At 42.8% G+C, this 22,169-nt stretch overlaps 1 protein-coding gene across 2 annotated transcripts in view; it reads right to left on the bottom strand.

Annotated features, from left to right (window-relative positions):
• Positions 1-21,574, bottom strand: part of TMEM123 (transmembrane protein 123) — a 30,723-nt gene extending 9,149 nt beyond the window's left edge. For both annotated transcript variants that reach the window (XM_065410333.1, XM_065410340.1), the window contains exons 1-3: positions 21,321-21,574; positions 10,740-10,802; positions 6,177-6,206 (exon numbers count right to left, since the gene is read on the bottom strand). In XM_065410333.1, the coding sequence (XP_065266405.1) occupies positions 6,177-6,206; positions 10,740-10,802; positions 21,321-21,402 (175 nt within the window). In that variant the 5' untranslated portion in view covers positions 21,403-21,574. The remainder of the gene's footprint in view (positions 1-6,176; positions 6,207-10,739; positions 10,803-21,320) is intronic.
• Between the last annotated feature and the right edge of the window lie 595 nt (positions 21,575-22,169).

Raw genomic sequence — 22,169 nt, 5'->3', positions numbered from 1 at the left:
TCTGCTCTGTCCTGTGCCTAGCTAGAGCCCACATTTGGAAGTTCATTATGCATGATGCTTTTTCTTAACTTGAGCTCAGAGCCATAGCAGTGGTTGGGAGGTAGTAGGAAGAGAGGTGGGTTTGACTTCTGCAAATTGTTAGCAACAATTGTTCACTTTCATCTGTGTCCCATTAACATCTGAATTCCAAAGCGCTTGTGAATTCAATTATGCTCATGTCCATTAGGTGAGAATATTGTAAATACAAACATTATGGTTGTAAGCCCCCTCCCCCCCCCAAAAGAGGAAAAATTCTGATCAATTTCACAAGTGTACTTCAGAGACTCTGCTGAATTCAATAGAATTAATTTGGATTTACAATGATCTTATGCGATAGGAATCTGGCCTTGAAAAACAATTTTACTATAAAATACCAGTATATTTACATTGCTCCAATTAAAGTCTATGGCAAAACTCCAACAGGCTTCAGCAATTATTCCTAAATTCATAAGTTCCTCTTGAAGATGATACTCACTCTACTTACATAGCAGGTGTGTCAAACCCTGTTTATATACAGAGATTTCTGTGCCCAACCCTACTCCTAATTATGACCTCAATTTAGGAAAGTAACCCCAATCAGGAAAGCCCTTAAGCACATGCTTTACTGCTGAAGTTACGCAGGTGCTTACGTGCTTTCATGCTTTCATGATTCAGGGCTTTGTGCAAGTGATTGCAGGACTGAGAGCTTTTAGAGTTTTCAACATGACAAATCTTAATTAATCATAGAACCATAGGACTGGAAGGGACCTCGAGAGGTCATCTAGTCCAGTCCCCTGCACTCATGGCAGGACTAAATATTATCTAGAACAGGGGTTGGCAACCTTTCAGAAGTGGTGTGTCGAGTCTTCCTTTATTCACTCTATGTTAAGTTTTTGCGTGCCAGTAATACATTTTAACGTTTTTAGAAGGTCTCTTTCTCTAAGTCTATAATATATAACTAAACTATTGTTGTATGTAAAGTAAATAAGGATTTTACAATGTTTAAGAAGCTTCATTTAAAATTAAATTAAAATGCAGAGCCCCCTGGGACTGGTGGCCAGGACCCGGGCAGTGCGAGTGCCACTGAAAATCAGCTCACGTGCCGCCTTTGGCACACGTGCCAGAGGTTGCCTATCCCTGATCTAGAGCAGTGGTTCTCAACCTATTTACCATTGTGGGCCACATATGCAGCTCTCTGTGTTATGTGGGCCACATCCACACAATATATATACTGCCTGTACAGCTACCCAAAAGGTTTAGCATTTGCTATATGACAGCAATACGATATACATCTTTCATTTCAACGCTGGCAAATGTCTACCCAGAGCATTTTAAATCAGCAAAATGAGTCAAAACATTAACTGTTAAAATTAATTAATTTCCTGTAAGGGTGGCATTGCTTGGTGTATTACCACCCCCACTTCTGTGGGGCTTCTGGCAGAGTGGCTGTGCTGAGCACCCGGAGAGCATGGTTGCAGAGCCTGCTTGCAAAGATGGGGAACCCTGCCTGGTGCAGGGTACCCTACAGCCAGGGACTCTCCTCCATATACCCAACCCCCTCCACCCAGGGGCTGCCCTCAGCCAAGTAATACCACCCCATCACCCAACCCCAGCACCCAGACCCCACCAACACTGGGCTGGCACACATACCTGCCCTGTAGAGCCAGGGTGCCCTGTCCAGGGCAAAATGCCCCCCTTCATAGGGATTGCCCCCTCCAGCATCCCGTCCCCCACCCAGGGACACCCAGCCTCCCCAAGGACTGCCCCTCAGCTCTCAACCCCCTCATCTAGGGACTGTGCCCCAATATCTAGCCCCCCATTCAGGGACTGCTGCCAGCCACCAGTCCTACACCTAGAGACTGTCCCTCATGACCCAGCTGCACCCTCTTCCTGTGATCTTAGCCCCCTGCATCCTCCTCCCAGCTCCACAGCTCCCCGCCCCCTCCTCCCTACACCCCGGCGATCACTGGTCTCCTACCTCGGCAGCAGGTAGCTCAGCCATGCAGCCTGCCCGCTCCTGCTGTCCTAGGGCTGGGGAGCCTACTCCAGCCGATGTCATTGAACCCTCGATTCTGCAGGGTGTGAGAGCACTGAGCATGCTAATGCTGCTGCGCCCAATCCTGCCAGGATGGGGGGCTGACGCCACTGGGCCTGATCCTGCATCTCCCCATTTTTACACCCTCTCCGCCAGCTCTGCACCTGGGGCAGGTGCCCCTCATGCCCCACCCTAGTTTCAGCCCTGATGATGTCACATGAGCTGCAGCTGTGTGCTGATTGGGCTGTAAGTGGGCGATGGGTTGAGAACCACTGATCTAGATCATCCCTGACAGGTGTTTGTCTAACCTACTCTTAAAATCTCCAATGACAGAGATTCCACAACCTCCCTAGGCAATTTATTCCAGTGCTTAACTATCCTGATAGGAAGTTTGTCCTAATGTTCAATCTAAATTGCCCTGGCTGTAATTTAAGTACATTGCTTTTTGTCTTCTCCTCAGCGGTTAAAGAGAACAATTTTTCTCCCTCCTCCTTGCAACAACTTTTTATGTACTTGAAAACTGTTACCATGTTCCGCAATTTTTTCTATCTTCCCTCATACATCATGTTTTCTAGGCCTTTAATCATTTTTGTTGCTCTTCTCCGGACTCTCTCCAATTTGTCTACATCTTTCCCGAAATGTGGCACACAGAACCAGACACAATACTCCAGTCGAGGCCTAATCAGTGCAGAGTAGAGTGGAATAACTACTTGTTGTGTCTTGCTTACAACACTCCTGCTAATACATCCCAGAATGATCTTTGCTTTTTTGCAAAAGTGATACACTGTTGACTCATATTTAGCTTGTGATCCACTATAACCCTCAGATCCCTTTCCACAGTACTCCTTCCTAGGCAGTCATTTCCCATTTTGTATGTTGCAACTGATTGTCCCTTCCTAAGTGGAGCACTTTGCATTTGTCCTTATTGAATTTTATCATATTTACTTCAGACCATTTCTCCAGTTTGTCCAGATCATTTTGAATGTTAATCCTCTCCTCCAAAGCACTTGCAACCCCTCCCAGCTTGGTATCGTCTAGAAACTTTTTAAGCGTACTCTCTATGCCATTATCTAAAACATTCATGAAGATATTGAACCAAACCAAACCCAGAACTGATCCCTGCGGGACTCCATTTGATATGCCCTTCCAGCTTGACTGTGAACCACTGATAACTACTCTGTGGGAATGGTTTTCCAACCAATTATGCACCCACCTTATAGTAGCTCCATCTAGGTTGCATCTCCCTAGTTTGTTTATGAGGTCATGCGAGACAGTATCAAAAGCCTTATCAAAGTCAAGAGATACCATATCTGCCACTTCCCCTTATCCACAAGGCTTGTTTTTTGTATCACTTCTGAAACCACAGCACAAAAGAATACCTATCGGATATATATTAGACCCAGGATTCCACTCCTTGTTCAGCACCATATAACCTCTTACAGAATGTCATTCTTACAGAGAAGTTTTATTTAAAACTTGAGAAGACACATTTTGATTTTAGGAATGAGGTTGTCCCAAAGATTGAGTAGCACTGCTTCAAATGCAGCTGAGAACAAGAAAAAGAATTGAGAGGCTGCAGTACAGATCTACCAGACTGTGAAATAAACTTTAAAGGGGAAGTGGTAGAAACCTTACTCCTTGAGAAATTTAAAACTGGACTCATCAAAATGTTAGAAAATATACGGTAGAGAACACTACACCATCCCCATAATAAATAAGATGTATCACTCTCCTTTGATACTATGAGATGGCACATCATATCCCTCATATGCAGTTCAAAGGCAACATTCATTCAGATTAAATATCTGGCGCTGTTCCATTCATGTGCTTACCTTGTAGCAATTAGGAAATTCAGCTCCTCTCTGAAGCATGTGTAAAACACATTAAGTAAAATACAGAACACATTTTAAAAATGACATGCAAACCCTCCAAATGGCACAATCATCTGTAAATATCAGAACAGCCCTTACCATAGGTAGTATTTAAGATTTCACTTAGGGCTTGAACCTGCAGGGGAGGGGACAAGAGTTGACAAAAAGTAGTGCTGAGCTACCAGAAGGGTTGCTGAGCTTTGTTCCTTATAATCCAGTACAGTGGAGTAAACTGGGATGAGGCTCATACTGCTGGTAGGTGGACTGGCAAGGACCACTGTTGCCAGTGTACGCTATGAGATAGATATCTTTGGGACCCTCAGACTTTTTGGTCACCAGCTGGCTCTGGTCTTTGGTCACCGGCTGGCTCTGCTGGCATTGTCTTTGAAGAGAAGGTCTTAAACACACTTAACAGAGCCACAACTACTGGGTGGTAGCATGATTAAAACAACACACACTTGCATTCACTGGATTGTCACCTATGCCCTTTCTCCTCGCCACATTACACCCTGGGCTCTGACAGTTGAGCTCAGTTCTTACCCAGCTCTTATATAGCACTTTTCATCATCAAATCCCAAAGCACTTTAAAAAAGGAGGCAGTATCACTATCCCCATTTTTCAGATGGGGAAACTGAGGCACAGGGCAGGGAAGTGATTTGCTCAAGGTCACCCAGCAGGCCAGTGGCAGAGCCAGGAACAGATCCCAGGTCTCCAGAATCCTAGTCCAGTGCTCTCTCCACTACATGACACTGCCTCCAGGTACTTACATGGCCTCCATTGCCATAGTATCTGGATGATACTGTGAATTTATCCTCATGACACATCTGTATGGTACAGAAGTTGCACTGTCCAAATTTTACAGATGTGAAACCAAGGCACTGGTTGGAAATTGACTTGCCGGTGGCTACACAGGCAATCTGTCACAGAGCCAGAATTTAATGTAGATCTTGAGTCAAAATCCAGAGTCAAACAAAAGCCCATCATTACCAGTAATAGATGGTCTGCAGAGCAAATTGTCCCCTGATGACAACTACACCTGCCTTCATATCATCAGTCTAAAGAGTGCATGGATGCCACTGAAGCTGGAGGCTATAGGCATGAGTCTATAGTGCTTACACACAATAGCCAGCAACAAATTCAGTCTGGCTATAAGCAAGGTAACTCTTCCCTCTGAATCAGTATGGACCCAATGCCCTAACCCAGTGATGGGGACACTGTGCTTCTGAAGGTCCTGCCTTGTAGATGAGATGTGTCCAACTGTGGTCACTGAGGAGTGATATGGGGCAATAGTCTTCAATGTGGCTACCTAAATTCCCCCTGAAGGTATAACTGGCTACAATATTCTTCGGCTCATGACCTGGTGTTCCTATGCAACAATAAATAACGGTGATGTCTCACCCCATAGTTGTCTGAATTTCTGTGGTGGGTGAAGTGATTCTTGTGTTTCAAAAGTGTGATGAAGTCATTTGGAATAAAAAATAAAACAATATAAAGGATGGATTTCTTATACTAATGCATGTCAGTTAACGATATTCACTGTACTTTTCACCACAGAGGAAACAGAAATGGAACATATTACTGATGGCAGTTATTCAGTCATGAAAAAGACAAAATTAACATATATTCCAAATTTTAAAATTATTCAACCATTTTCTTGAAACTTGGCTTATTCCTTGGATTTCAGTGAGATCCAAAGATACAAAAGAGAGCAACTCTGAACTTTGTAGCTCCAGTCATTTGAGTAGTCACTGTACAAAATGTTTAATCAGAACATATAGAGGGAAGCATGTAAGATTTTTCCCCCCGATTAAAAACTCAAAAATAACTCAGCTGTTTCTATTCAGTGTTCCCCCACCCACACACAAGAAATTTGTTTGAGAAAATCATGAGCAACTGAAGGAGGCATGTATAGAAGCTAGAGACCAATCTAGACTATAGCGTGCTCAACTTGCGGCCATTCTAGCAATACCATATGCTCTTTCACCTCCAAGATAATGAATCCGGTCATGAAATCACAGATTAATCCAAATCAGTAGGTGGTTAAACCAATCAAATATTATATAAACAAAAATAGAAAATCATAGCACTGTTTATATTAATTTAAAGGGCACAATATATGAACACTAACCAGATCAACTGTAGGATTTTTTTACAACAGCTAACTTAGTAATGATTAAGAACTTGACTGCACCGTTAAAAAGCTTAAAGTGTAATTAAAAAGGGTTATCACACAATTTAAAAGTTTAACTCACCCAATGTAGTCGTGTGAGTGACATTTTTATCTAAAAGGAAGAAAAAAATAAATAAATCCAAGAATGCTTAGACATAAAAATCAAGGGTTTTTTGGTATTAAAATGCATTACAAAACCGCAGCTACCTATTGCTTACATCTTGTTTTGACTTGCAGATGGCAGAGTGCCTGGCTGCAGCTCCTTCTGCCACATAATTAATCCATGGTGAAACACTGGTTTATAATCTACACTTGATGTCTTTGTGCAAGTCCCATTAACAGAAATTGGAGCTCTGGGTGTGTCCTAATGTCCTGATCCAACGCTCACTGAATGAATAGAAGGACTCCCACGGACTCCAATGGGCTTTGGATCAGGTGCTAAGGGAAGAAAATACCCCCCAGATGCTGATTTTAATTCAATACCCACAAATAAACCTCTCCCCAACACGTGCTGCCACCTCAACTACTCCACTCTGGCTATGTCTCCTATACGATGTGCAGGCTGCACTCTTGAACCCCAACTCTGGGGAGAGCAAAGACGATGCTGGCTGGCAATGCAGACTGTCCTTCTTTGAAAGAGCCATGTAGCTCCTTTTCAAATGAATGACATCTTTACTGAATTCTGGGGTTGAACTGGAGCAGTGTCTCCTAACTGGCTCCTTGTTACATGAAGGTTTCAGACATCCACCTAGAAAGATCTTCCGACATGGAGTGTTGTATCAAACATCAATGCTAACTGCTCTCCTACTCCAAAAGATAAAACCTGAACAAAACAGGAGTCTATTAAAAAAAAAAGGAAAAATCCCAGTGAAAGGGTTTCAAGTCTTAGGTTTTTATTTTTAAAATGTCCATCACTTCCAAACAGACTGTGTAGTAATATATATATATATATGTGGTTCTGTGGGTCTGCTCATGGCCCAGGAACTCTATCTATCTATCTGTGTAATCCTATAGATATATACACACCTCTACCTTGATATAACGCTGTCCTCGGAAGCCAAAAAAATCTTAACGCATTATAGGTGAAACCGCGTTATATTGAACTTGCTTTGATCCACCGGAGTGCGCAGCTCCGCCTCCCCGGAGCACTGCTTTACCACGTTATATCCAAATTCGTGTTATATCGGGTCACGTTATATCGAGGTAGAGGTGTACATGATTACACATGTGGTTCCTAGGCAATGAGCAGACACACTGAACCACGATATACAAACCTTGAGTCACCCCCAAAAACGTCTTTGCTCTTATTCAAAGGGATTTTGATAAAGTTCCTCAGCATGTTTGCACTCGCAGTCCCATTCTGAACTATCTTTTTTTTCTTATTGTACCAAGACTATAGTGCTCAGTGACACAGTAAGCCTTTTCTTTGCAGAAAAGAGGTATATTTTCTATACACCGGCCTCTTGCAGTTTATTTAGTTTCAATAATTTCCAACATGAAGGGTGAGCTTTTCACAGGCACAAAAAGGAATTAGTGAAAGCCAGTGTGAGATGGGCACCCAACTCTTCTTTTGTGTCTTTGAAGAAAAAAAAAAAAAAAAAAAAAAATCTTACCCATCATATTTTACCAGCCAATCCAAGATGAAAGAACATCAGATAGCAACAGAAGAAAAACATCTGTCCTTTTATCTTTCTACTTCGCCTATTAATTTTCCCCTACAAGACCAGCTGTACTCTGATATGCATAATGCTAAACATACCTAGATTGCATTATTTCATATTTATTACTTAAAAAGGGAAAACAACTAATAATGCAATTAAATGTCATATGTTTTTGTTTTATTTTTAAAAGATCAATCACAATTCTTATGCTGGTATGAGCATGATAAATTACCTGCGTTTAAAGATACACTGGACACTTTCAGTCAAATATTTAGGGTGCATAAAGAAGGCATCAGTTCCGAATACTAATTTTTAGTGCATATTCCAACTCACCACAAGTGTAAAAAGATCTAGTGTCACATCCAAATGCATCCATAATTTTACACACCATAGTATGGCATGTTTAATAATTATCACTGTGATTGCCTCTTAAAATAAAACAAATCCTATTTTCTCTAGAGGAAATGGGATTCTTCTACTTACTGCTAGCAAATAGAGAAATTTTTCACCAACACTGTAAAAAACTTTTTCTAGCGAAAAACTAAACGACAAGATTTGGAGTTGAATCACCAATTAATTCAGGCAAGTTCTATGGCCTATGTTATGCAGGAGGTCAGACTAGAGGTCCCTTCTGTCCTTAAAATTGACGAATCTGTTTCAAATGGGTGTGTGTGTTAGGGCAGGTCTACACTATGGGGCTCAGTTGACTTAAGTTATGCAACTCCAGGTATGTGAATACTGTAGCTGGTGTCGACGTAGCTTAGGTCGACCTTTTGCAGTGTCTACACCGTGCTGGGTCAATGGGAAAAACTCTCCCATCAACTTACCTTATGCTTCTCGTTCCGGTGGAGTACCAGAGTTGACGAGAGAGCGATCGGCAGTCGATTTAGCGGGTCTTCACTAGACCCGCTAAATCGACCCCCGGTGGATTGATTGTCGTGCATCGATCCCCCGGTAAGTGGAGACATGCCCTTAAAGTTTACTTATATTGTAAGCTGTTTGAGCAGAAACAGTCTTTTTGTTAGGTTTGTACAGTGCCTAGCACAATGGGACTTCGGTCTTTATTTGCTACCACAATACAAATAACAATAAAGCTAGTACCTCTACAGGAAACCTGGATTTAAGAACCATCTTGAGTGTGAACACAATCCACATTTGACAATGGTTTCAAATGTGACGTCAAATTCTGTTGCGGACAGGGTAACTATAAAAGGCGAAAGAGTAGGGACTCTGCAAACAGTTAAATTAAGATGTGCACCATTTCCACCGCTACCCAAGACTACCAGGCTTTGGTAAGATTACGTTCTGTTCTCCTTTTTTTTTTTTGTACCCACTATTGAATCCTTAAGTCAAAATGCTAACGGCTATGGAGAGTGCAGATGGAGTTTCATCTGTATGAATCACCACATTCTTCAGCGCAATATTCAAGACCCAACAGGAATTTCTAGGAATGAGCCAAGTGAGAATGTTCACAGCCCACTGCTCACCTCCCTGATTGCTGCAGGTCTCCGCTACTTGGTAATCACCAAGACCCACAGAAATAGGAGTACTGGGAACTTATTAACTGATGTAGAAGTAGCTCTTACCAAAGATATAGCAACCACTTGATTTACACAGAACTCTCTGAGGCAGAGACTGTTTTTTTGTTCCATGTTTGTACAGCACCTCACTCGTGAAGGGGTCCTGGTCCATGACTGGGCCCCTACATTCTACTGCAATCCAAATAATAAACAAGTAGTATTCTACTTGTGATATTAAAGCAAATAATACGTGACAAAATAGACACAAGGGGAAGAACCTAGATTTCCTTCTCTTCCCTCTTTCAAGTGGGAAATTTCAGAGGGCCATGACAACAGATTATTTTCTAATGCTTGTTCAACACATACTGGAAAGTGGTATGACGTGCTAGCTCTCAACCAACCTTTTACTGACATGGTGAAACATGTCTGTGCCAAGCTCCCACAAGAAACGACTTTTGAGTTTCTCAGTTCTCTTGCCATGATTTGTTCTCTTTTAATAATGTCACGTTGCAACAACCCGAGGCTAGAATGTTGCAAATCAAATGAGATGGATAATTTGTTTTAGTAGCAGATTAAAAATTGCATAGAAAATTCATATCTTCAGCCCTGCTAAGGATGGAGCAGGGGTCTAGGGTAGGGGAGCATAGTTTTACAGGGTTCTACGTCTACAGCTCCCACACATTAATTATACACATTGACTTCTTTTACCATAATACACCTGGCAATATGAACCCTCTTGCTCCTTCTAATGGTAGAGCATTAAAGTCTGAATAACTTGTATTATAAATAAGGATTTGGGGGCTTCCAAGTATTAAGGCTCTTTCCCCAAGGAATGGGGGACGGAAACTGGTGGCATATCTTTAATAGAGTGACTCGCTCTTACTGCCAATATCTTGTTTGAACTGCAGTGTTTTGTGACATAAGCTCCAAGGAGACAGAGCACGTTTCCATGGCGCAGCTACCCTGGAGCCTCATCCAAACAGAAATTTTTCTCTCTTTCCCTGCCCCATGACACGTGGATTCCCACCTGTTGGTTACATTCACAGGATACTACAGAGTAGGAAAATTCAAACAAATATCCACTCCTTGCTTGGCAGCCTATTCACTGTTCTACTGCACTAAAATGGAGTGGGTTTGCTAAAGTTCAGAACGACCAAGAAGAAAATTAATCAAGGAGCTTTAGGTTTTGCTTTCTTGACTCTTCTCTTCCTATGGTATTGGGAAGCTCATGGCTTGTGGCCAGCAAGTTACCTGGAATGGTGTCACCTTTCATTTTACCAATAAAATAAAAATCTATCTTGGGAGGTCTCTTAGTGGTGCCATCCCATTGCAGAAAATGTTAATACCTCCATAAAATGCACTGTTTCAATCGCGGTCTATGGAGTGTTGTCTAATTTTTCTGTTTGGGTATTTTTGGTGCTTGCCTATATAGTACCAGCAGGAAAAGGGTTATCAGACACTTACCACTTGCTGAAGTATTTGAAGTGGATTGTGTGATTGTGGTTGGAATGGATGTATTTGTAGACCCTTCAAAGAAAAAAGAAAATAGTGAAAGAATGAACTCATCTAGCATTAAAAACAAGCCACTTTTGCACAACCATAATGTATTGCAATTGAATGAACAAGTCCCAAGGGCATGCACATCTTTTCTTCATGACATCCAACTGCAGGCCACAACTAGGGTCAGGGCAGAAAGCACAGTCACACAAAGGGTGGGTCTTGTCCTATTGCAGTCAATGACAATTTTGCCATTGATTTCCCTTTCAGCAGGATCAGGGCCACATTCCTTAAGTCCAGTGATCCCTGTCCTTCCTGGGTTGGAGCCCTGCTCACCTGCCTTTTTACTAATTGCCTCCCCTTTCTCCCTTCACTTCATGGTCTGTCACAGCTGCTGCATGTGGCCACGTTCTGACTGCCCGGGTCTGGATTTTTGCATTTTGTATTTTTCCCTGTTTCCCCTCCCCCCAGTTTTGCTTCTGAGTATTTTGGTTTTGTTTTCTCTCATGGCCCCCCATCACATTCTCTCCTCTCCTGCTTCTGCATTTGATTTAGGCCACGTCTACAGTAAAAATAGTAATGTCAATTAGGGGTGTGATTTTTAATGACATTTCTATACTAGCAAAAGCCCTAGTGTAAACAGTTATATTGGCATAAAAGAGTTTGTGCAAGTACCATAGAGTTTATTTTGCTCAGGGAACTGGTATAGTTTATCACTTTTTGGCCATCAGAAGCTGAGTCTACATAGGAAAAGTTTGCTGCGATAGCAGTGCAAACCTTTTCTGATGCAGATAAGGTCTTATGTCTCCATTTTCTCCTTACCTTCCTAGTCCCATTTTTAAAATTGATTTATTGTTTGTATTACTGTAGCATCTAGGAGCCCTAGTAATGGATCAGGACCCCACTGTGCTAGGCGCTATACAAACACCGAACAATAAGACAGTCCTATTCTTTCAGTTTTTCTCTTCCTCTCTCCCAACTTTCTCTGCTAACCCCTTCTCTTCAGTTCTCGCGCTCTCTACGTGCTCTTTCCCATGGTCCCTCCAATCCCCACTGTGGTGTGTCCCCTCTCCAGTCCTTATATCTTAATGGGGTTGTTACTCCCCACCTATGTTTGGGGCTGTTCCTTCCCTACCTTTCCCGCCACCAGTTTTGGGCTGTCCCCCTCTCCTCATTTAAGGATCTCTGAAGTTGTGGCTACCACATGTTCTTTCTCTCTTCTCCCATGTTGCTGGTGTTACCCAACCACTGCCCTCCACCTCCTTCCATAATGATTGTAGTGAGAGAGCATATTGTAAAGAGCTGCCTAGGGGGGAGGGAGGGCTAGAGGTGGCAGGAGAAGGACAGAGAAACAAACATGTCCCCCTTAAAAGGTCCTGATGTTCCTAAGGTTTGGAATCTCTGCTCTAAATCTCTCCCTTCCAAGTGATTCTGTAACAGCTGCACACAGGCAATTAGCATGTTAAGGTTTAAAAACAGATTAAGTAAATTACACACAAGCAAGCATGTGAACATGCACACACAGTTTGCTGTGTAATCTTCATAAGACTGACTTCCAGGCATCCTGTTTGGCACATACAGAGCAATAAACAATGCTACAGAAATGCTACACGGGTATCTAATACTCAGAAAAATGATATTAGTTACTTGTCTAGTCTATGGCATTTGAGAAATAGTGTGTGATCATTAATAATTAAACATACAGGGCCTGATTAGTCTTTTGGCTACAATGATTTTACACTTGTGTAATTTCACTAACATTAGTGAAGCCACCCCTCACTATCACAAGCCCTGTACTGGGGGGGCCGAGGAATGGGTGAGCGTGCATGCTCACTTGTGGAATTTCTTGACTTCTGAGTGCTTAACCTGTGCCACCTCGGTGCAATGTTTTGACATGGGTTACATGCCCATGCATGGGAGTGAGAATCACTGACACCACCCTACATGGCCTGCTTGGAACGTGGACCTGGGAGAGCCACTGTAACTAGAGTAGGTGGGTAGGGAGTGGTTGGGAAGAGCAAGGAAAAGGGCAGAGCCTTGGCTACACCGCCCTCCTTGTTGGCCAGCAACAAATTACAGCAGCAAGGAAACAGGGGAGGAACTGATTTTAGGGTGTGCCTCTGAGTCAAAATGCTGCGTGGGGTGGTGCAGCACATACACCACCCATTAGGGTGGATAAAAGTCAATGCTCTTAAAAAAAAAAACAAAAAAAACCCCAAGTAAGCCAGGAATTTTATTTAATTTGGATTTTTTAAATTTAAATTAAATACAGGTTTATTTAAAAACAATTTATTTAACATTATCTTCAAGTTAACAACTTATGTTAAGGGTTACATTTATTATAATCTATTCACATTATTTAATTAAATAAAAAAGAAAATTAAGCAGTACACTACACTCCTGTTTATCCAGAACCCTATTATCCAAACCTCTGCATTATCTGAACCCCTTCCTGGTCCCCCAACATGAGACACATGCTATCGAGAGCATGCATCTCATGCTGGGGGACCAGCAAGGGATAGAGATAACATGGATGTTCGGATAATAGAGCAGAGATCCCTGTCCAGGATTGCAAGGAGGAGCAGGACAATGAGTCCCTGGCCACAGCATGGCTCCTGCCCTCTCAATTATCTAAACTCCCAATTAGTCAAATGAAATCTGTGTTCCCCATGCTACTCGGATAATTGGCAATATACTGTACACGCTTGCTGCCAAGTTTTACAGGAAGTCAGACCACTGAATTGGTGGAAGTCACTGGCTAAGCACCTGGAACCAGGATCTGTTGATGTGCTAAAACCAGCTTTTGACTGCAGTAGCCTCGTCTACAAGTGCGGAGAGAATATTTTCTTCATTTCAGTTTATTTAACCAGTTCTGTTCAATGACTAGTCCAGTCAAAGTTAAGAAACCAAGTACTCAGGAAAGTTAAGACAAATCAACTAGCGCTGTGAAGTTAATGAGCATAAATTAAATCCTAAAGAGGATTAAGCTTCAACGAACTAAAACCAGTTCTGAATCAGAGCACCCACACAAGAGTTTAATTCACTTTAACTTCACAGCTTTCATTGATCCGTTTTAACTTTTCTGAGCCTCTTCTCTGCAGCAGGGTCAGCCTAGTGCTAGTACATGGGCTACATGCAACTGTTAAGAGAAAAGAGGTAAGAAAAAACAGACATGCACGCAATAGAAACTGCTAAATTTGCACAAGTGACTAGGAGACTTGTGGTGGTTACTGATTTTTATGACTTAGCAAGAAAACAAGCACAATAGAAGAGATCAGTGATTCTGCATGGGAAAACATACTGTTTATTACTCTGACAAGGATAGTTTAGTTCTGATTATATATATAAAACAATATACCATAAAATATAAGTCAATGTCCTGTAATCTACTTCAGAAATACAATACAGCCTTAGTAATAATGAAACCTCCATTCTTACTTCCCAGTAAAGATCTCAGAATGATCAGGCTTGCAAATCAGTGAGGTGAACTAGTTCCCACTGTATTTTAAACCTAAGGTGCCCCTACAGAGTGCAGTGTAGCAAGACACTTTGATATTATGATGGGACTGATGTAATGGGTAGAATACTTGTTTACAATAACAGCGAAATTTCCCAGACTGGTAACGTTAACAGCAGCATGGGAGCAGAGTTAAAAAATTTTCCCCTAGAAAGGACCCAATCCTGCAGTTCTTACTCAGCGTATAAGGGGGTGGGGAGTTTGCCTGAGTGAGGCCAGAAGGATCAAGCTTCTCTTTCCCTGGCAGTCCAAAGAATGGATTTTAATTCTGTTAAAAGTTAATTTATTGCAATAGTTTGTGTCTCAGATAATGTAATAACCACAATTTATAAGTTCTAGTGATGACATTTTATATGCGAGTTCAATCATGTGTTTTTTGAATGACCTACTTTTAATTCTGTTAAAAGTGTATGCATTATCTGATCGACCAGCTGTTTTATCAGTCACTCTGCTGTTTCCCTTTGCTAGTGTCATCTGTAGATACATCTTGAAACATGACTGTTTGTGGTCTGCTCTGCTGAAGTGGATCAGCTGCATCAAGCTGGCTTAGCCTGAATGAAAACACGTTTCCTGTGGGGATCTAAGATGGTGTCTGTCATGATGATTTATTCCCGTCTCCTGAAAACACTTGTGGTCTATACCACATGCAGTGTCAAATGTCTGATACAAGCTAACTTGGATAGACCAGAAACAAAAACTTTCATACACAGAGAATCAGTCAGTTGCTCCAGTTTTATGTGGAAAGGGTCTCCGAGTCATTTCCAACGGCTATTTCTATGAGTATATTGATGAAATTGAGTGTGATAGCGTATATATAGACAGTGGAAACCTTCATGTGTGTTAAACCTATGCATAACTAGAGGGTTGTGCACTTTGTTGCTTCTGTAGGCTAAGTTCACAGCACACGCCTGGCTCCTTGCATTCTTCCATCCCCGCCACAACCTCCCTGTGTGTCAACTTGCCATCCCCCTCTATTTCAGGGACTACTTGTAACCCCATCACCCCTCCCTTATACAGTAGAATTTTAGAGTTACAAACAACAGAGTTTCAAAATGACCAAGCAATCAACCATCCACCTCATTTGGAACCGGAAGTACGCAACAGCAGAGAGACACGCAGCAAATACAGTATAGTACTTTGTTAAACATAAACTACTAAAAAATAAAGGGAAAGTTTTAAAAAAGATTTGATAGGTAAGTAACAGTTTCTGTGCTTGTTTCATTTAAATTAACACAGTTAAAAGCAGCATTTTTCTTCTGCACAGTAAAGTTTCAAAGCTGCATTAAGTCAATGTTCAACTGTAAACTTTTGAAAGAACAACCATAACATTTTGTTCAGAATTACAAACATTTCAGAGTTATGAACAACCTCCACTCCCGAGGTTTTTGTAACTCTGAGGTTCTACTATACTGCAGGCTCTGGTAGACAGACAGACAAAATGCAACGGAATTGCTTTGCTGGGCCAAAAAGGTCTGAGATACACAGTTCTGTCACTTGCATAAAACGAAGAGGAGCAAAATTTACAATGTATTTTATTCTGCATATTAAAAAAGGCCCTGATCCTAAACTGTGACAGCCGCTATCTTGGCTGACACATGGGGATTGAACCTAGGACTTTCAGAGTTACAAGCATGAGCTGCTCAAACTAAGGCCTGGTCTACACTGGGGGTGGGAGATCTAAGTTACGCAACTTCAGCTACGTGAATAACCCAGCTGAAGTTGACGTACTTAAATCGACTTACCACTGTGAGTCGACTGCTGCTGCTCCCCCGTCGACTCTGCCTGCGCCTCTCTCGGCGCTGGAGTACAGGAGTTGACGGGAGAGCGCTCGGGGTCGATTTATCGTGTCTAGACTAGACACAATAAATCGACCCCTGCTGGATCGATCGCTGCCTGCTGATCCGGCAGGTAGTGTAGACATACCTTAAGAATGAGCTAAAGCTATGCAGTTGGGGCTATAATAGACTCCTTTCCACTGCAGATCACTCACCAGCACTTTGTGATTGAAGTTATGATTGAAATGATGACTGAAGGACTACTCCTGCGCTTAAAGTTAAGCATATATGGAAGTGTTTGCAGGATCAGGGCGAGAGTCTGTAGGAGTAATCCAAGTGTTGTATAGAGCTGGTGCTATATGTAATCTCACATTATGGGTAGTGAGGATGAAGTTAGCTTTCATCAGAATCCCAGTCTAACTTTACCAAAACTAAAGCAATTGGTAGGAGAGACAATGGACAAGGTAGGCTAGGTTCAGCCCTGAGTCACTCAACTTCTACCAACATAACTCAGAATGCAAGGACCCTGGTGCTCCAAAGTCTAACCAGAACAACTTCTGATACTGTGACACCATGTAACAACAGAAAAAAAGATATATTAGAATTGGAAAAGGTACAGAGAAGGACAACAAAAATGATTAGGGGTATGGAACAGCTTCTGTATGAAAAGAGATTTAAAAGACTGGGACTTTTCAGCTTGGAAAAAAAGACGACTAAGAGGCGATATGATAGAAGTCAATAAAATCTTTACTGGTGTGGAGAAAGTGAGTAATGAAGTGCTATTCACTCCTTCCCCTAACACAAGAACCAGAGGACACCCAATGAAATTAATAGGCAACAGGTTTAAAACAAACTAAAGAAAGTACTTCACACAACACACAGTCAACCTGTGGAACTTGTTGCCAGGGAATGATGTGAAGGCTAAAACTATAACAAGGTTAAAAAAGAAATAGATAAGTTCATGGAGGACAGGTCCATCAATGGCTATTAGTCAAGAAGGGCAGGGATGCAACCCCATGTGCTGGGTGTCCCTAGCCTCTGTTTGCCAGAAGCTGGGAGTGGATAACAGGGGATGGATCACTAGGTAATCGCCCTGTTGTGTTCATTCCCTCTGACGCACCTGGCACTAGCCACTGTCAGAAGACAAGATACTGGGATAGCTGGACCACTGGTCTGACTCAGTATGGCCGCTCTTATGTATAAAAACATTGGGGGGAGGGGGGACACCTCTTTCTCACTCCCATGTAGAGATAAAGCAAGGAAAGGTGGTAGTGACCACTCTGGGGCCCTGAGCTCCCAAGTTGAGAATCCACGATCACAGGAGTGATCACAGGGCTTGGTACCAGCAACTCACGAGCAAAGTGCACATGTCCATATGTCAAGCACATCATTATACAGTAGGGGTATGTGGCTGGTATTGCCAATATTGAACATTTATAATGTATCAATGTCCAGTTATCTATCTTTGGATGTACGGTGGATGAGGACACAAACACAGAGTAGAGTTTTGTCTGATATAACTTAACTCTGCATTTCCACTTTTTTGTTTTTAAATGTAACCATACCTCTGAATCTCTGGGATTTCACACATTCATGAATTGATTTTTTTAATTTTTAAACCATAATTTTCTAATAAAGTTTTTCCCTTAAATATTTGATGCATATTCATAACTTAGTAGCAAATTAAAAAAACAACAACCCACTATCAACTTGAAATTACAATTCTGTCTGAAAATTTTGTACCCACTATAGTTACACCTATTTCTCTCTATTTTCTCCTAGCTCATTTACTTTGTGTATTTGACAACATTTTGAGTACAGTCAGTTTCACACTTTCCAGTGTATTGTCAATTAGTGAATCATTTTCATCCTTGCTGAAATAGACAAACATCAACAAGGGAGCAGAAAAACCCTCAATTTAGTTTTTTAAAAAGTCAGAACATAATATTTAAGGGGCACTCTATTAGCAACTGGCCATGTTTTAAAATTACTTAATATAAAAATACCCCTTTAAATTGAGAGTGTCCCTTTAACGAAGTTGTCTTCGAACAGAACTTGTAATTTCATCACTATATCATATTAACGTCTTTAGATCAGCTCTAACAGCTTATTTTTCTACAGTCAGTTAAGCACAGCTCATAAATATCACATTTCTCAAAAAAGAAAATGCTACTTTACAGTGCCTGGAAAATACAGATAATAAAAACAGAATTATCTTCTTACAACATTTAACCAATATTTGCCAGTCAGCTTGCTTACCAGGGTCTTGTATTGGTTTACAAAGACAAATCATGCTGTTCCTTACACAAAACAGAACCTCCTGCAGTGTTTCATTGTATGACAGGGTCATAATGCATTAAACAAGACAATAGACAGGATACAGCATATGTTCCATCAAAAGAGCATTTTTTTATCCAAGGGAGAGTGGTTTTCTACTGAAACTGAGACTTTAAAGCTTGTCACGTTCCTCCACCTGCTTTTTAAATTCTATTTTTCACTGCAGTTTCACCAAAGTAAACTCAGTGTAAAAACTTTTACTAACTGTGTATCTGTAACATGAGAAACAACTCAGGATTGCTAGACCAAGTGATATTTTACTTTAGTTTCTGATGTCAGGTTGCTTTTTTGCAGATTATTTTGGTTACTTATTTAAACAAAACTGTTGTGTTTGTGTGGGACTCCTTGAAAGTAATTTTTCTGGCATTCTGTCTAGCTTTTTACAGCCATCCTTGCGGTTTGAGTGTTTTCAGAGGTCATCAGTGTGGACTGAATCTGGTACCTTCACCGCTTGAGTTAAAGATGTGAGAAAGCAGCAATCTGTATTCTTGACAGATCAGCCACTAAAAGGAAACATTATCATAAGCACCAGATCAGTGCATGACAAAAAGGGGCCCTTCTTTGCATTAAAGAGTAATCCCACAACTGCAGAAAGAGCAGCAGATACCAGTCTTGCCATAAATGTAGCACTGCCTTAAGGCATTTGCTGACCTTCAGCTGGGATCAGGAAAACTATTTCCCCCCTCTCCCAATTTATGACACTATACTACACAACTGGCCAGGAGTATTATGGCTGCCTCCTCTCCTTTCTCTGACATCTAGGAGAGGCCCCTAGGACAGTTCACCAGAAGGACCTTGATCTATGCGCCTCATTCCATTGTTCCTGTTGGTTTCGTCAGCTATGGTTTTGGTTGTACTGATCCCATATATAAGTATCATCTCTCCCTATTTTGTATCCAGATATATTAGTATTTTTCTTTGTTGAAGGGAAGAGGGGATAGTGGAATTCAAAGTTGAACAAGAAAAAATAAATCTAGGGGACTTGTTTCCTTTTCTGCTTTCTTGCAATGTACAAGAAGGTTTATGGGGATGAGAAGGGGGGGAGGGTTCTACTTGTTTTTTCACTTTAGAAGTATCAAGAATGTCAAGTCTTGTCTTCCCTAGTTTGTTGGAGGTCTCCTTTAGAGGAATCAGAGTTATGGATTGGGAGCTTTCAGCTATAAATTGAAGGGGTTAAGAGTTGATTCTTTAACAAGCGATTGGAAGAGAAAGGTCTTTTGTTAGACATTTGAATCAAATGCATCTTAACAGAAACCAAAAAGAAAGTTTTAAACACTGTAATTAAGAGGGGAAGTGATTTTTATTCGGTCATGTTTCACTTCCTTGGTATCTGTGAAATCAAAGCCTACTAGTCATCCATAGGATCCTCCAAGAAAAACTGGGAAGATCTGACCTGAATTTCCATTGTAAAGAAAGCAGCAGACTTTCTTTAAAAAAAACAAAAAAACCCAAACAAAAACAAAAAACACACACTTTGGGCCTTTTTATACATCAAAACCAATTTTCTTTTCCTTTGCAAGCCACCCTTAAAACAGATAGATGCCTATTCTCTCCAATATAATCATTTTTTGGTCTGGTTTTCTGGGATTTTGCTTCTTCACTAACCCAATGACTAATAAAATTTTATTTTGATTTCAATTCCTACCCTAGATAAACATGTTAAATTATGAGATTATTTCTGCAATCTCAGTGCCATGGTCCAGATTTTATTAGGAAAAAAGTTTACAATGTAACCAAACAGTAAACATGATAAACCAAATGTAAACTGTGTGTTTGAAATGAGGGTCATTTTGGAAGTGTGCACACAGATTCTCAGACTCTGTACTTGGCAAACCTGGTCCACTCCCTACATCCCTCCCTAAGGGAGTAAAACATATTGGGACATAGCTTGGCATGTCATCACTTACAGGGTGGATAAGATGTACACAACTGAGCCAATAAATATGATCCCATCGCTCAGTAATTGCAGATCACAAACCTTTCTGCACACTGTAAAACTGTAATCCTGATTGCAAAGTGTGATTCTGACATAAAGTAGCCATCTACGGATTAGATTAGATTCAGGGGGTCTCAAACTTTTTTTTACTGATGACCCCTTTCACATCGCAAGCCTCTGAGTGCGATCCCCATAATAAATTAAACACCCTTTTAAATATATGTAACACCATTATAAATGCTGGAGGCAAGCGGGGTTTGGGGTGGAAGTTGATAGCTCACGACCTCCTGAGGGGTCCTGAACCCCCACTTTGAGAACCCCTGGATTAGATCATCCTAGAAGGGTGAAAAGCATCTTTCGCAAGTGTCTTTGAAAGGCACAACACATTTCTGCTAGACCTGTATTTGATCCCTTATCTTAAAAAGCCCTAGTGCAAAACAAACTAAGATGATGACTGCTCTACTTAGAGACTTACACCCCGATTAGTATCCCTGAGGTACGGAAACATGCTTTTATAAGCCTGCATGACCAGCAGCTCCCAGGACTCTCATGAAAGCGGGATTTACATCTCACCAAGCTATGGAATTAAAAGACAGTTCTTAACTGGGACCTCAGTACAGTGATACCTGAACAGCAGCGTGGCAATTGTGCCAGGGCAATACACTAGATTTCTTAGCAACCGGCCCCTGGCATCTCTGACAGTTTAGGAAGGCAGCAAGCCGGTCCCTGGTATAAAAAAGGTTGAGAAACACTGAGCTAGGTGACCTAAGGCCACTTCCAATGTCCGGGCAGCCCCGACAAGGAGCACTCGCCAGCCCGCTAGGTCTCCCCTGTGATTTGCTCTGCCAGGGGCCCTTCACCCATGTGGGAGGGGAGCGCCGGCCAGAGGCCAGGGGCCGGATCGGGTCCCCACTTGGGGCAAGGCGCAGGCACACAGGGCAAAGCCTTTTCTGGGCGCACCATTACCCACGGCTCTGACTTACCGGACGCGGAGAGACAGACGGCGGCGAGCAGCAGCAGCGCCGCAGCGTGCACAGGGCTGGCAGCCCCCGCGGAGAGTCTCATGGTCCCGGGAGGAAGGGGGAGGACTTGCCCCGTATCTAGCCCGAGACACCCCCAGGGCAGGAGGCGAGGGCCGAGCGCTGCTGCTACCTAGACACTGACCGGCTGCGCCCTCCCCAGCTCCGCGCCTCTCTGGAGCGGCCAGGCGGAGAGCAGGGCCCGGGGGCAGGGAGCTCACGTGGAGGGGCGCAGCCCGGCTGGGCGGAGCAGGCTGTAGCGGCGGCTTCCTTTGCGGCAGGGGGAGGAGGAAGCTGCTCCGCCCTAGCGATTCCCTCCCGGCAGGGCCGTCCTTACCCACGGGCAGCTGCGTGGGGCACCAAATTTCCTAGTGTCCCGCGCAGCTCCCGCTCTTCCCCAGGGCCCCCAGCCCCGCCCCCGCTCCCCTGAAGATTGCAACCAGGCCCGACCCTGCACTCACCGCAGGGTAAGTGGAGCGACCCGGCCCCAGCCTGCTCTGCTCCCCTGGCTCGGGGGGAGGGGGGACCATCCCCCTGCACTCGCCGGTGGCGCGGCTGGGAGCCAGGGGAGCGGAGCAGGCTGGGGCTGGGTCACTCCACTGCCCGCAGGAAGTGGCCAGTCGTCGTCGTCCCGCTTCCGTGGAGGCCTGGGTGGGACCCCACACAGCCCCCCTGGAGGCCTGGGGCCACCCGCCTAGGCCTGGGGCCAGCGCTCCCCCAACTCTCCCCCGTGGAAGGGCTGCGTAGGGCACCAAAAATAGCTAGGGCCAGCCCTGCCTATCATATGTAGAAAGCTTAAGTCTCACAACGGCC

The sequence above is a fragment of the Emys orbicularis genome, chromosome 1, assembly GCF_028017835.1.
Source record: "Emys orbicularis isolate rEmyOrb1 chromosome 1, rEmyOrb1.hap1, whole genome shotgun sequence".
Taxonomy (NCBI): Eukaryota; Metazoa; Chordata; order Testudines; family Emydidae; genus Emys; species Emys orbicularis.
Note: the sequence above shows the minus strand (reverse complement) of the source record. Positions and strands in the feature narration are given on the sequence as shown.